The sequence below is a fragment of the Triturus cristatus genome, chromosome 8 (genome assembly GCF_964204655.1).
Source record: "Triturus cristatus chromosome 8, aTriCri1.1, whole genome shotgun sequence".
In the NCBI taxonomy this organism is placed as follows: domain Eukaryota; kingdom Metazoa; phylum Chordata; class Amphibia; order Caudata; family Salamandridae; genus Triturus; species Triturus cristatus.
Genome location: NC_140591.1, coordinates 838884012 through 838900772, shown reverse-complemented (window position 1 = coordinate 838900772; position 16761 = coordinate 838884012). Strand labels below are relative to the sequence as shown.

Sequence of the window (16761 nt, the reverse complement as noted above, 5' to 3'; positions counted from 1 at the left end):
AACGACTCAGGATGGAGCATTCCTTTTATAGGAGTCACTGAACGATGACAGGCTCAGAGATTAGAGCTACCACTAATGAATGAAGCCGGCTAGCAGACTGCATAGTGAACCGAGCAAGTTCACGGCTAATCAACTGTTAAATTTATATTTTTTTTTCCACAACAATAGCTGGATCACAAGTCTTTGAAATATGTGTGAGAAGCATTCTGCCAATAACCCCATCCCTCACTTATTTTGCAACTGTCTACCTCAAATGTATTTTATTGTCACAAGCCTTGTGCCACAATTACTTGAAACAATACAAACCTTAGCACCTTTATAAAACAAAAGTCCAGTGGCGGCTGCCACGTGCCAATGGTGGTGCGGTGGGAGGGCAAAAAAATAAAACACTTACCCTGAGATGCGACGTCCTCCTCCACTGGTCGTCTCCCTTCCAGGCAGGCTCCAACGCGGGACCAGGAAACTGCTCTCACCAATCCTGCCGAGTCCCTCAGCATGAGAGACGCATCAGGATTGGAGGGAGCGCCTCTGTCAGCGCCCCTAAGTGCACTAGAGGCCTGCGCTTTCTCTAACCCCGCTGTTTAAGACAGCGGGGTTAGAGAACTTTAAAATGTGCATGTCTGGCTGGATTTCCCAAGACGGCCGGCCAAAGCGACATGCGCATTTTTAAGTGCACTCTCACAGCTCCCTGTTGCTGCCACATGGCCTCACTGGCCCCGCCCGTCCTGTCATTCAGTCCAGGATGGGTTGGTTGCTCAAAAATAAAATGATGATAAATCATCTTTATTACCATTTTATTTTTCAGCTCTGGCCTGTGGGGCGAAATTCCTCCACACAAAGGGAGGAGCTGTCCCTGCAAAGGACATTATTTTGAATTTGGCGGAGAAGGTACCTAACCTCCCTTTAAATTTTTTCTACAACTTTTTCATTTTGAGTCAGTCTGTTCTACCTATTATAATGTGAAATGGTGTATATTGTGAGGAAGATAAAAACATTGCAGTAGGATTTAAAGATATTCCTCTAAGAACTGTTGACATTGATTGATGTACTGTAGTGCTTTTCAATCTACATCTCAATAAATATAGCTTATGTAAACCACGACTTGTTTGTCATGATCCAAACATTTCAAGTGAGACCCAAAGAAGTCTCTCGAAACAAAAATCCAATCACTGTGTTATAACTTCATCTTTTTCTTATAACCAAGCCAATATATTAAATTAAGAATATATCTTAAGAGTAGTGGCCAAAAAGCCTAAGCGTGAGCATGTATATTGTTCACATTTTGATAAAACATAAGAGTGATATTGACATTTTGAATTTCAGGCTCTGCAATGATGTTCAGTTATCCATTTTAAAACTATATATTGCTAAATTATTTAGCAAATCACTCTGGTTTTAGAAGATACTTTTGAAGTGGGTGAGAAAGCATCAATCCTCTGTTTTGGCACAACCTTAGACCCCCACAACTCCCTTGGCACTCTGTCGCAACTTATATGTGTCTGCCACACAGTTTACAGGCCACTGCTCATTTTCTCTAAATTGCTATCCCTAATGCCATATACAGATGACATTGGCATTGTAGTGTCAATGCCAGGTAAGCAACTTAAACAGGGGCCAATTTACAAAGTTTGCTCCTTGCCTAAATCTATTATAGACCTGGAATAAGCCATAACACCAGAAGGACCATCACGCAGGCCCTCGTCACCAGCAGGCTGGACTAACGGAATACACTCTAAGTAGGAATCACCACACGCCTCTTGAAGAGTATACAGACAATACATAACTCAGCGGATAGACTCTTCTTCGACCTCCCCAGACTAGCCCTCATCACACCCCACCTCAAGAAGCTACACTGGTTCCCAATCCAAAAGAGGTGCGAGTTCAAGATCCATGTATACACAGCTCTGAACAACCAGCATACATCAACAACTGCATGACCTTCCACCAACTGACCAGACACCTATGGTCCGTGTCCTTCTTCCTCGCAGACAAGTAGGGGTGGGCGGAATTTGCGTGGTCGCGCTACGCAAAGCTCTGCGAAACTGTAAAAAATCTCCGCGAGCACGCAGAGTTCCGAGAACACGCGGAATTGCTTGTTCCGCCCGTTCGCAATGCTTTTTTCCTGTTCACGAACGCTGTTCGTGAGCTCGCATTTTGGAAGCACGAACAAGCAAAAAATTCTGCGAAGCTGCGGATCGCGGAATTTTTGCCAATTCTGCGTTCTCCGCGGAACGCGAAATTGCCCAAATTCGGCAAATTCCGTGAGGGGGGACGGAATTTATCCCCCAGGCCTACAGACAACCCCCAGATCCACCAAAGCAACAGCGGAGGATGCTCCTTTTCACATCTGGTGGCAAGAGCTTGAAATAGCCTTCCCCTACACCTCAACACTGCCTTATCGCTGCAGCAATTTTGGAAAGGACTCAAGATCTGGCTGTTTGAATGAACAGATCACCATGAGCAGTTATCTACTCCAGTACTTTGAGACCCTCACATGTGATTTGCCACGCATTACAAACCCACTTGATTGATTGATTGATTGATAAGGTATACTTGCATAATGTATGTGTGCTCCACAAACCTAAATCACATATAAAGAGGTGTAGTCTACATATGTGTAAAGTATGCAACTCTTTTGTTAACATAACATGCATAGCGCTGAACTTACATGGCTCAGTGGCACTCCTGTTGGATAATCACAGATGTGGTAGGAAAAAAGCAATGAAAATTAGATGTACACCTTCGTCATCATGTGAGTATTTGCAAACATTTTCCATTGTGTTTCCTACACCTATCTGTCTATCTGACCTTCCAATGAAGTGATTCAGGTGTAAGGGGTGCAAAAACGTTGGTGAAGTGAACAAAAGTGTTTGATTACCATATGGTGCACGTAGGCTTAGGATGCACATACTCATAAAACGTCAATATTGCTAAAAATGAAATATATATAGTATAGCAAGCATTGGCTAACGCAATAGTTTGGGCTTTTTATTAGGAGAAGTGTTTCATAATATTTGGGAGGTTTTTCTTGTGTTGCCCCCGGAGTTCCTAGAATGAAAATCTTGTAGGGAAGCATCATCTTAGCCTACAGCAAGCTGGGAGTAAGACCCTTTTTCTGAACAAACTACATTGGCACTGCTAAGCCATGTGCTCAAAGAACAGTATTTTGAAAAGAATCAAAAGACGAGGTTTGCATTGTAGATGGTAAACTTAAAAAGCGTATACAGCAAAATATTTTGATTTAAAAAAAACTATAAATTCAGCAACCTATTATGGCAGCAAAGTAAAACAAATGAATGTGTAAGAGTGGCTAATGCATAGCACTGTCAGCTTAACAATCTCAGGTGTCCTCACAGCAAGAAAGTCCTAAAAAAGCCCAAGCCTAAAAATGTTATGGTATTTGCACAGTAAATGCATAGCACACACTGGATGTGGTCAAATGAAAGGACTACTCGAACCCCATCTCCAAAACCTAAAGGGTACATAAATGGCACAATGTAATCATCTGTGTATTACCATAGCCGTGATTGGCCAGCCCAACCAAACAATGGACACAAGAAAATCCCATGAAAAGCAATGACTGAAGTGGATCCGCAACCCCTTAATGTAATTTTGATGACATGAGATCTTCCAGTGAGTATCGCACACTTTCCGAGGCACACTCAGTAATAATCCAAGCCAGTGACGCTGGCTTCCACCGTTTGTTCATGTAAATCAGTCGGAGTTCACAAGTTGCTTCAAGATTTTCTTTACGTAGTTCTTTATTATTCTTTTAGAAAAAATATATAATATATGTACAGGCAGCTGACACGTGTTTCGTCCCAAGGACTTTCTCAAGGCTATTATATGTCGATATGTCCAATAATTACTCCATAGTTGGTGAAATAATTGAAAGACCAGCTGAGAAATAAGTGTCCAACGTAAAGTCTCTAGTCCTGAAAAAGCACTACTTGTGCAATTTCTGTTCCAGTGATCAATTTAAACAGAATCCAATCACAAGAGAACTCCACTGGATGTGTGGAGGGGGGAACTAGAGGCATGGGGTTCTAGGAGCAGCAGCCTCCAATATTAAATATTCATCACAAAAGAGCTGCTCCTAGTGTGATAACCCAAACGAGTTACAAGAACGTCGTAAGTGTGGGCATCTCACAAAAAGATACGGACTGGTCTCACACACCACCTGGTGTCATGCTTCATCATTGACCAGTCCTCGCCCTCCAAAACCTTCGTTTGATGGAGGGCGGGCATACACTTGACGACAAGGATGCACTTCTAAGTGATGGAGTGGGGGCCCGTGACTATGTGAGTGAAGTTAAAAATCATTATAGTAATCAGTAGCAATTCTTTAATGTGAGATGAAAACTATATGATATTAAAATACAAGTGCGACGGTGATTGGGACGGTTATTGTTCCCAACCGTCTAGTGAATGGTCTAGTGGATGGTCGACATGTTTCTGCCTGGATGGCCCCGAAGGGTCCGTGGCATTCATCAGGACCTAAATAAGAAGAATAAAGGGCTCCGTTCTTACCAAATATGGTAATGTGTCACCACTGCGGGAGTGTGGCATAGGTCACACTTCACCGTCTTAGAGCTGCTTCCAATAGTGAAGCCTGAAATAGAGATTATGGAAAACAATGTAACTCGCTGGGTCATTTGTACCTGTGAAGGAAAAAAAAAAACGTATAGGTTGCGGGATGCATTGATCACGAGTTACAGTAAGAGTGTGTCTGAAGTGAATGGTGATGGAGTGTGCAAGATAGTATGGGTATGTGAAAAGGTGGAACAATGCTGACTCATCTTATGAGATTGGCTAAAATAACGACATATTTCGTTTTGTGTTTTTCTTTTTCAACTAAACGCTTTTACTAAGGAACTGTTCAGTCATGTTTTCTCTTACAGAGGAAACACAACTGTGGTTTTCTCCTCCGCCCCTTCCCCCATGGGGCAAGTTGTCCAAACTATTAGGGTAAGCCTGGTGGCAGCACCGTCTGCCACCACATTTCCGCACTAGTGTACACAAATAGAGTGCCACCAAGTCACGAACACACTTGTGTCACGCACGACACCCAATGCATGCATTGTTTTCTCTCCCCCCCTTTTTTTTTTTTTCCTTCACAGGTACAAATGACCCAGCGAGTTACATTGTTTTCCATAATCTGTATTTCAGGCTTCACTATTGGAAGCAGCTCTAAGACGGTGAAGTGTGACCTATTCCACACTCCCGCAGTGGTGACACATTACCATATTTGGTAAGAACGGAGCCCTTTATTCTTCTTATTTAGGTCCTGATGAATGCCACGGACCCTTCGGGGCCATCCAGGCAGAAACATGTCGACCATCCACTAGACCATTCACTAGACGGTTGGGAACAATAACTGTCCCAATCACCGTCGCACTTGTATTTTAATATCATATAGTTTTCATCTCACATTGCTACTGATTACTATAATGATTTTTAACTTCACTCACATAGTCACGGGCCCCCACTCCATCACTTAGAAGTGCATCCTTGTCGTCAAGTGTATGCCCGCCCTCCATCAAACGAAGGTTTTGGAGGGCGAGGATTGGTCAATGATGAAGCATGACACCAGGTGGTGTGTGAGACCAGTCCGTATCTTTTTGTGAGATGCCCACACTTACGACGTTCTTGTAACTCGTTTGGGTTATCACACTAGGAGCAGCTCTTTTGTGATGAATATCAATTTAAACAGGTCATGATAAACCATGCCATTTATCTCCGTCTCGAATATGGCGAAGATCTTCCAGTGAGCTAAAGCTGTTTGTGCCAGGCCTAATAAAAATGCCATAAAACTATCAAGGCATACACCAGTCTAAGCACCCATTTTCTAGCAAGTATACAAGTATAAGGCAATAATATTATTAAGACCATACTAATTCGTAGGTGCATTTTATAAAGTCAGTATACACATACCATAGCCAGCCATAAATGGGTGTATATGCACAAAAAACTCAGACGTATGACCATGAATAGATGCAAACAATGCATATGGTATTTCATTTATATTCCCTTACAATTGTAAATAGGACCCAAAGATGTTGGGTGCACTCCGATGATGAACTCTGAACACACGACTGACAGCCAGTAACTAGAAAGCAATAACATGTATAATCTTTTTCAAAACATATATCTGGATACTTTGAAAGTAAGTCCTTGCCTCGCTGTTAGGGTTAACATTTTTTATGGTAAATGCCAGCTAAGGGAAAACCGCACTAGAAGACTCTGCAAATAAACAGTACATTAAGAACGGCTTTAGGGGTTGTCAAGTGTTCTCAATAAAATACAGTTTTCTACAAAATGCTATCTCATTCCATTGTGTGAGGATCACGTGGAAGGTGTAGATTTTGCTGTTTCCCAAGCTAAGTGAAAGCACTTTCCACTAGAGTGGTGAAGGAATCCATAGTTTCTGTACTCTTTTCTGTGTGGGGTATTATTTTGCTCAAAAGTTAACTCAGAGATGCAGGCAGAAATATATTCTCTTTTCATCCCAATCTAAAGTGTAGAGTCAAACACACAGCAGGCATGTTTGTGGCAAAGATAAGGGACATAATTAACCCTTCTGTTGATTGGAGTTCAAATCTTTCTCAGTTTCACATGGTTGTCATTTGCTTAGACGATTACCAAGCTATATCTAGTCAAGGACTAAAATGTTCAAGGCACATTATTAGGAAATTGATCAAAATGTGGGTTTTCATTTTTTCCTCTGTGGTCATTTACATATTATTTATGATAAAATGAACTTTGAGAGAATTGGGTTTCTGGAGAATAGAGACAATTGTAATCTTGGGAGATTATTTAAGAGGATCATATTAGTTGAAAGAGAAAAGATGTATGCGTGTCATGACATGTGCACCATTTAGCATCAATTTGCTCTATGTGCCCTTCATCTGTGATGGTCAGTATATCCTTGATCGGACATCCAAAGATTAACATTCTGAAATTTGTATTCCTAGGAAAAGAAATGGCAGCCGTTCAAAGGACCTTAATGTCTCTTGGCAGTCTGGCTCTCACAAAGGATGATGGATTATATCAAGGGGACCCAAGCTGGTTTCCCAGGTAATACTTAACACATTTAATGAAAGCTATAGTTTAAATGTTTATGTAAATCAAAAGAAGTTAGAATCATGATAAACAAGCCATTTGTGAAGAAGATCTCCTCATTTAACAAAGTTCCAAACACTGGGAGGATGTGATCAATGCCCTTTGCAGCACTGCATCTGGGATGCGAGAGCCACTTTCAGAAGGCAGTCCATGATCACAATCCTGGACAGGGCTGGACCTAAGTACAATTCTTCTGAAGAAACAAAGAATTTGCAAAACATCAGGTTTTTCTTTAATGCATCCACTTCAAAGGTTTAATATGTTTTGGTCCAATATGAAGATATCTATATCATCTATAAATTGGATTTTACCAATCAATGATTAGTACACATATTGTGACTACACTAGGTGAATAAACTGCTGACTAATTTAAGTGTGATTAAATATTATAGAAAATATCAAAAGGTGAGAGTGATTATGAAATAGTATGAACAAAGAGAGGGCATCAAATCACCTCAGTCTATAAGTAAATACCTCGAGTCTAAAAAGCCAACTATACAATAGAAATGCATTCTAATGTGTTTGGTTAGTACGATTTAAAGAATGTAAAATACATGCAAGGTGGGATTATGCTCTTCTCATTGTAATTCTTCGCAAAACAGCACCATCACATCACAGTAATATTGGCCAATATCATTATTAAAGTGTGATATTATGAGCTACACAACTCTTTGGCAAAATAATTTGATATGTGAATATTATTATGTTTAATTTGTATTGCACTTCATACCCGCGTTGATGCCCCAAGGCACTTTCTGAGTGGTTGAGTAAGAATCTGCACTGTTAGTTGTGCATGGTTGGTAGAGTGTGGTTTTTATAGTCTGAAATGTGTGTGAGACTTTGGGAGTTGTGTGTGACAGCTGCATAGGTGCTCAGTTATGCAGCTGTGATAAGACACAAAGTGATGCAAATAGTTCTAAGGTAAGTAGAGTTGGGTTTGTAGATATATACCATCTTCATCCTATACGACCTTAACCTGAGTGGGACATGTGTTTGAGAACAGTCACATCTGTACAGCTCACCAGATCTCAAGGTTGTTATGGAGCTTCTAAATACCTTCCCGGAGCAAGTTGCAAAGATTGGCCATCTGCCCAGATAATGATTACTGCTGATACAGGATTTTCAGGAGAAACAGAGTCAGTTGTGGGGCCAATGGGGTTGCAATGTCAACAGATGGGGTAGAAAGGAGATCTGTCCAGTTCCATGGATAGCTCTGTTGCTGATGTGGAAGCCTTAATAGAGATAAGTCTTGACAGAGGCCACTAGACCCACTTTTTTTTTGTCAGAGTATTATGTACACACAGGCGCTTAAATTGCCTGGATTCTCAGATGTCTGTAGAGGAGGTTAAGCAATTACAGTACACACCTTCCATATAATTCATCCTACAACCAAAACCCTGTGCAACCCTTGATTCCAAAGTAAATTGGAGCACCTCATGGCCCTGGTAGGGTTCTTAAGTGCTATGTAGATGCTTAAATAGAATGATCAGTGCCAATTCTTCCTGAAATTAAACGTAATTAATGTAACACATTCACGTCTATGTGCAGTAGATATTACTTAGACAAAAAACAACCGTCTAGGGGCATATTTACACCTACGTTGCACAACGCAGCACAGCCACCAAAGGAGCTGGGCTATGTTGTGGGAGGGAGAGAGCAGAACAGCACTATATCTGCAAATAAATAGCTTTTTTCTCCCTCTCTAAGCTGACACTGTTCAAGCCTGCCTTGGGGCAAAACAAATTAGCGATTGGTGGATAATGCATTTTGCATACTGAGAAGTTTAAAAACATTTAGAGATACAAAACCACCTAAATTACAGTAGAGCCTCACATAAATATGGGAGTTAAATGGAACCTTTGCTTAAGGATTACAAATAAACTCAAGAGATTTTTCACTAGACAAATTATAAGGTTATTAAAACAAAAAAAACACACCAAACTCAATACATTGTAACTTTTGCCTGTTGTGGTAGTGTTTTATCCCTCACTCTCTCAAGCGGGAACTATAACATGTTATTTTATTATGAGCTGAAACACAGAAACTGAGGGACGTGGGTCTGTAAAAAGTTATAAAAGGATGTTGCGCTATACACACCTTTATTGTTCTATGGAATCAAAGACAATGCATCCACACTTATCACAGGGCTTACCCTACTCTAATATTTCCATAAGAACCATTAGGGTATGTGTTCAAATGCAGCAACTAGTAGTTCTACAAAAGAGTAAGATTAAAAATATTGACAGTAGAAAAACAATGGAAGAAAGCAAAGCACATGTCAAATTAATACAACTCAAGTCATGTCACACCATTGATGATTCTTAAACTAGACCCCACTAAAAGTTCACAGTGCCCTAAATGTGCGGAAGCAATGTAGCACTATCTTAAATGTATGTGCCCCAAGATCCAGCAATACTGGGAACAAGAATCTAAAACATACAGTCATAGATTGCACCCAACAGTTCTAACCCACACCAAAATATACCTGCTAGGAATATAGCCCTACCACACAAAAACTACAGTAATGATAACGTTCATAGATCTGACATCACTAATGGCCAAGAGAGAACTTCCAATACACCGATTATGCCCCAAAGCACCAACAACTGCTGGCTGGTTTTGACACGTAGGAGAGTGGTGTATGGCCAAAGAGGCCAGAATGAAATTGTTGAGCATCAATGGCAAACTGCCAGAAGATATAGAACTATAGCAACGGTTAATTAAGGCCCTAAAATTCCCCCAGACGAACAACCGCTATAAGAACTGGAAAGATATGAAGATACACTAAGAGCATTAAAATTGTATGAGAGATTTGAACAAACGGATAGGGATGACTATGTCCAGAGATACGTGGGCACAACTGTGCTCTAGGTGTGCAAAAGGGCTTTGATGACTACACCCTGTATGTAAAATCTATTTCACTCCCTCAGCGCAAGGTTAATGTTACTGTTAAAAAGTGATCAAGTTTGGTTAATGTGGTATTTGAAAAAATACGAATGAAAAAATAGCTTCAAAAACAAGAAAATATTGAGAGCTGTCAAAAATGCAAGTTCCTTCACTGTCAAACGGAAATGCTGAACCGATGAGCCTGGCTGCCACATGGATAAAATATGAGGACCAGTTTTATAATTAGAGGTCATCTATAGAGTCTGAACGTCTTGTATACGAGAAATCTGACTTCAACATGAATAATTACTTTTGTATTTAGTGTTGATAAAGATCTGTTCAGTCCCTAAAAGTCAAAGTCAATTAATTCTCAGATAGAACATTTCAGTAGCCCGATATAGACTTTAATACAAATTGTTTTTGCTGCCTTGCCTGTTGCTTGGCGAATTTCATTGCAGCACTGGCTTCCGTGAAAAAGAGGGGTTTGCCATTTGCCTGAACACAAAGTTTCGCAGGGTAGAGCATGGCATATTTAAGGCCTGTTGTCTGCAGCAATTTCTTAGCCGGTAAAATCTCTCTTCTCGCCGCTTGAACCGCTTGCGTAAAATCAGGATACAGTGAGATGGCGTTGTTCTGGTACTGGAGCTCACCACGTTCTCGGGCTTATAGGAGGACTGTGTCCCTGTCTCTGTAGTTGAGTAGGCGGGCCAGGTCTCGGGGGGTGGGGGCACCAGGTGAGGGCCGGTGTCCCAAGGTGCGGTGGGCCTGCTCAACCAAGAACATGGCTGTGAGGTCAGTCCCAAACAGAGCCTGTAGCAGACCCTCCATATATTTCTCCATGTTTGATATGTTCGTGGACTCTGGCACACCCGTTATTCGGACATTGTTCCTTCGTGAGCGGGCTTCAAGATCTTCGTTCCATGCCTTTATGACCTCCAAGACCTTGTCCATCCGCAGTAGATGGGTGCGTGTCTCTACTTGATGATCGTCGGTATCCGAGACTCTTTTTTCCAGCTCTTATAACTGCTCCTCGTGTTTATCAACTTTGTGCGAGACATGGTCCATGCGGCTGCAAGCGAGTCTATTTTGGCGACGATTTATTTCAGGCAGCCCCTTACTTCGCGGAACATTGTTTTTATATCCTCACCTTGGTCATGTTCCATTTGTGTTTCTGGTACCACCGTTTGCGACATCATTTCGCTGTCCTCGTGGTGGGTAGAGCGCCTATCAAAAGTGAGTATTGGCTGTTTGTTATTGCCTTTCTCCATTGTGGACTTGCACTGTGGTAGTACCATTTGTGGTGAGCAGGGTGACAAATGCAGAAGCAGAATAGACAGGTGTCTATGTAGTGCTGTAGGCGCCTCACTCGCGCCTCGATCCTGGAAGGCAAAAAGGGCTTGTGTGGGTTATGTACCAGGCCGTGATCCCGGCACCCTGAAGGCCATATACGTATCCCGCCTCGGATATTATTCCCGGAACTACGCAAGCTCTTCAGGTCTGTGAAGGCAAGTCACCCGCCCACAGGGCAGCCACACTCGGTCCGAGTTCAGGTCTATGTGGGGCAGCCAGGAGCGGCACTGTCAGTGACCGCCATTTTAGGTAGTGCAGCGCGTATGTGGCAAGAGAGCAGGCTGCCACCTCCACCCATCCAGGACCCCCCTCCAGCTCCAGAGCATTAGTCAGTGTCTATTGGGAGCGGGTGGGAAAATGCTCCAGCCCGCCTCTAATGCAGCATCAGGGGGGGTCTGCCCCGCACGGAAATAGAGAGGATCGGCCCGCCTCGCTGTGCAGTGATGCGAGCAGCCCCCCGATGGGACAATATGTCCCGGCAGCCGCGGGAGGTTTCAGCAATGTCCCAAATGAATTGTCCCCCGTGGCAGAGATCAGCCGTCCCCTTGCCTTCTCACTACAGCCGCCATGCGAGTGGAGCACTCAGGTCGACCCTCCGCTTCCCTGGCTGCAGGCCTATCCTCTGCCGCGAGCGTCTTAACCGCAACAAGCGCCGGTCGCGCTCCCGGGGCCCGGCCGATCCCCCACACTGTCTCCCCGCTCACCGTAGCAGATTCTTCAGCTCACCAGATGCTCAGTGTCTGTGGTCGCCGTGGCCAGGCAGTGAACGTGCCCACACGACTCCTGACTGTCTTCAGGTCCGGCAGTACCTAGCTCGGCCTCTCTCAACCGTCAGCCAGGCCGCCAGCCGCCAGCTTCAGTTCAGGCACTGCAGTACCGATTTTCGCACTGGAAAGCAGGTAACTGTGAGCAGCTTGATGTTATGCGCCCAGATTCAGCACTGCATATTCAGGACGGGTGGTTTTAAGCAAGATTTATGTCGGATTGTTTGCTCGGCCGGCAGAGCCCCTTGTTCAAGTGGCCATTTTGCAGCTCGGCTTGGCCACGCCCCCGACTTTAATACAAATTCTGACTACAGTAACACATGGGAATCTCTCTGTTTGTACAGGCCAGTACATTATTGATGCACTGCACACAGGGAAGGGGGTGGAATGAATGCAATACTTTCGCTCATTACCTTTACATTTTTCTCAGTGAGATTCTCTCAGAGAATGACTGAAACCAGTCTGGAATTGGTTTTGTTCTTGTCCTGAGTAGAACATCGCGACATTGCCTAGCAGTTTGTATTTGGCATTTCCAAAACAGCGGCGTACATTTGCTTCATACTTAAAGAGATGGGAGCAGTCTGAATGCAAACAAGGAAGCACTAATGTCTGAGGTTAGAGTCTTGAAATAGTTTAAGATAGCTGCCAATATCAAAGTTATGTCCGAATCTCATGAGACATCTACTCTCAGATGAAGATATTCATCCTCTTGAATTGGAAAGTTATATTTGCATTACTTTAGTTCCAAACCCTCAAAGCACTCCTAAAAGGAAGGATTTACAGGACCATGCTGGTAAGTTCCATGGTAACTTTACGGTTGCCAAATGCTGATACAGGTGATATGACTGACTGAGCAGAGGAAACAGCTCCAACTGCCAGTCCGTTTCCGATTCAACCATTCTCCCCTTAACATTTGTATTCTGATGCCAGAATGCAAACCCAACACATCTTCCCTCTTACAACCTTTTCCCAAAAAATAAACAAAACAGAAAAAACATAAATAAAAATTATAACTTCAAAATATACGTGCTAGAAGTTTGTGACTCATTCCACATCTATTTATATAAATGGCAGGTTATATATAGTCCTGAAATCTTGTGGGTGGCTTTCTCTCACAAGGTGGCTTTAAAACTTGTGCACTAACTGCTCCTTCTTCAGCACAGACAGCCCCACCACCATCACATTCCACACATGCATTAGCAACCCACAAAGGCAACAACCTCTCTTTGTTCCACTACTGTTATCCTCCTTCATGAAAACTTGATCTTTGACTTTAATGACTTTTTCCGACTGAGTGAATCTGGACCGATCTTTGACCCCAATATCAGGCAGCTGAGTCCTGACCATATCACCTGGTTTGATGGACGAGGTATGTGCCCTCTCCAGTCCACTCTACCAGCATACTTCCTTTGTAACATTTGACATTTCAACTTTACAAATGAAAAGTCTCCCTCCACCATGGAGCCCCTCCATCCATGGGCAAGCCAACTTGGTCGCAGGTTCATGGCCTTTGAGAAGAGTGAGATACCGCTGTGACCGTGTTGGGAGTGGTGCGAATCGCCCATAGTAAATCCTTAATTTTCTTGCCCCAATCCAACCCGCTAGCAATGTTGTCCTTGATGACCCTATTTCACCTCTCAACAAAGCCATTGCTGTGGGGCTGGTATAAAGATGTTTTGGTGTGTTTCACACCCCAATGGGACAAAAATAGTTCAAACTCGACAGACGTAAAGTGCACTACATTGTCTGTCACTACTTCATCAGAAGCTCCTTCTCTCATAAACACTGTTTGCAGAAATAAAATGACCCCTGGACTGGGTTCAGTAATTTGTGATTTGTTACTAATACCGCACGCCACACACTCCTATACAATAGGTCCACCTTCTTGTCAAAACCCGACCACCAAAACCTATCTCTAGTCCTCCTTTTGATAGCTCACATCGATACATGGCCTTCATGCGCCAGTTCCAACACCTTGCCACAAATCCCATTGAGTACGATCAATGTATCATCCCTTCTTGGTAGTCCAATTGAAACATTTAACTAACCACACACATGCTTGTAAGCATTAACATGCACAAAAGATGTGTCCTTGGGCAAATCCTTGCGAATCAGACTTCTGACATCCTGTAAATCCTTATCGCCCTCCAGGACAGTCCTCCATTCAACTTTTGAAATGCACCCATTGATTAGTAAGACTGCAAATTGCACCCACCATAACAAAATCTTCTCCATCGACATCAACTGCTCCCTTATCATCACTTAGAGGCAAACTGGACAGACAATCTGCAAAAATGTTCCTCACACCTGAAATGTATTCCACGGGATTCTGATATTCTGAAAGTCTAAATTTACATTTGTCGATGCTTGGCATCACATTACTTGCTCCCTTAATTGTAAAGGTATTGATTATGGGCTTGTGGTCTACTTGAGTAGTTCCTGAAATGGTTAACCCTACACCAACATGCCTAAGCTTCACGCTCAATGACCGAATAGGTACTCTCAGCGCCCCTAAAGGCACGAGACGCAAAAAACACCACCTCATCCTTTCCTTGATCAGCCTGCAACAATGCAGTCCCCAAACCATATTCACTGGCATCAGTGACTATGATAGAGGGGTCTCATGTTTGAAATGGCTTCAAAGGAGTGGCGATGGCCACATCCTTGTTGAGCACCTCAAACTCTTCATCTACCTCATGTTCCACACAAACTTCTCATTCTTTTTTAACAAAGTTCTAAGATTGCAGGTTCTTTCAGCACATTTGGGAATTCCAGAATGACATAAAATGATTGCACCTGATCCTAGTAAGTAGGAGTCAGAGCTCTGTAATTGTCCTGACTAAACTCTTCTTTGGTTCCACACTTTTTTCTGAAATCTTGTAGCCCAAATAATCCACACACTCAACTGTGAATCTACACTTGTCAGCCCTCAATGTAATGCCTTTTTTCCACAATGCCGACAGAACCATATCCTGGGACTTATCATGGGATGACATATCTTGACCAAACACCAGGATGTCATCCTGAAAAAACCTGACATTAGGTATGACCTTACAAAGAGCCTTTACAACTCGTAGAAAAATGGAGGAGGCAGAGGCCAAACCAAATGGCATGCGCTTAAATCTGAACGCACCTTCAGGAGTAGTGAACAATGTCAAATGCCTCAACTTATGTTTCAACGCTATCTTATGATATGTGGCCTTCATATCTAGGGTTGTGAACCCTTTAGCACCTTTTAGGGTTGCCAACATTTCAGTTTGGTTTGTCAGGGGGTATCTGTCCACCCAATTTTTCCCATTGAAGTCCCTTAAGTCATTGCACATCCTAAATTGACTCATTTGCCTTCCTTGCCAACACAATCGGGGACAATCATTCAGAATTTTCAATGGCCTCTATAATGCCTTGATCACACACCTTTTTTAATTTCTTCCTGAGTTCTTCTCCCATGGTCATAGGTACACATCCAACCTTGTGCACCACAGGAACGACAGTAGACTTTAGTATGATTTGATGAGAGAAACCTTTCAGCTTTCCCAATTTATCTAGGAAATTTTCCGGTAATGCATATAGCCACGGGCACACATTCACAGCTGCCACAAACTCTTTCTTCAACAACACCTGCTCAGAGCTATTTGGGTTGAAGATTATTCCCAACCTCCTTTGTTCCAACTAACTCTAAAAGAAATGTCCTATCTTTGGCCACGTATACACACCAAAGTTTATGTTACCTCGGTTATTGGTTTTGGGTGTGTGAATCACCGCTACTGCCAAGATGCTTGGTTCCAGTTTACAGGTTATATTCCCACTGCATGAGGTGTGCAAATCAGCACTTATTACCAGATCTGCAACACACAGGCATGTGGTGTGTGAATCACCGCAATCCTCTCTACATGTAAATATTTCCATCCGTTACACAAAGTCATGTGGTGTGCGAATCAGCACGATCCACAAAATAAATAAACACCTGCACATTAGTTACTTACTCTCACAGTTATATGGTGTGAGAATCACCGCAATCCGCATACATGCAAATACCTGATGCACCCTCTGCTGCTCCACCTTGCCGTTCCAGTACAAACCTTGGTGGACGCCGTAGAGGAAACTACGATGTTAGTTTCCTCGTATGTCACACACAACGCTCGCATGCTGATGACGTGACAGTCCCCCACAGGAATGAGAGCCCAAGTCGGTTGCGCACAGCTTGTACACAGCAAAATCAGGAATGCCCCCGACTGTGCCTAAAATGCCTTCAGGGTGTCTTCAGGGACAGTCAGGATACTTCCAGGTGCTTGTGGATGCCACAAAGTTTCAGGCACACCCTCCACCGTTGCGTCATCAATAATAAGAAAATGCAGTTATCCTCCTCGAAATTCAGAAATGCTCCAATCGGTCATGGACGCAGGTTTCCCCCTCGTCACCACTAAGGGGAAGGACCATGCTGGTAAGTTCCCCTATAACTTTAAACGCTTGCCAGATGCAGATACATGTAATATGCCAGAATCCACCTAGCGCCTCCTTTCTTAATTGGGCACTTTGAACATTGTCTCTTTCAGCTGATTGTCCTTTAAGTGTTTCAGGTGGATAGCAATGCGGGAGAATGTAGGTGAAGAAACAGATACAATTATCATGGTTTCACTTC

At 43.0% G+C, this 16761-nt stretch overlaps 1 protein-coding gene across 1 annotated transcript in view; it reads left to right on the top strand.

Moving 5' to 3' along the window:
* TAGLN3 (transgelin 3) overlaps positions 1-16761 on the top strand; it is a 152776-nt gene that overhangs the window by 115811 nt on the left and 20204 nt on the right. Inside the window, exon 4 of the mRNA XM_085622328.1 lies at positions 6975-7077. Within this exon, the coding sequence (XP_085478454.1) occupies positions 6975-7077 (103 nt within the window). The remainder of the gene's footprint in view (positions 1-6974; positions 7078-16761) is intronic.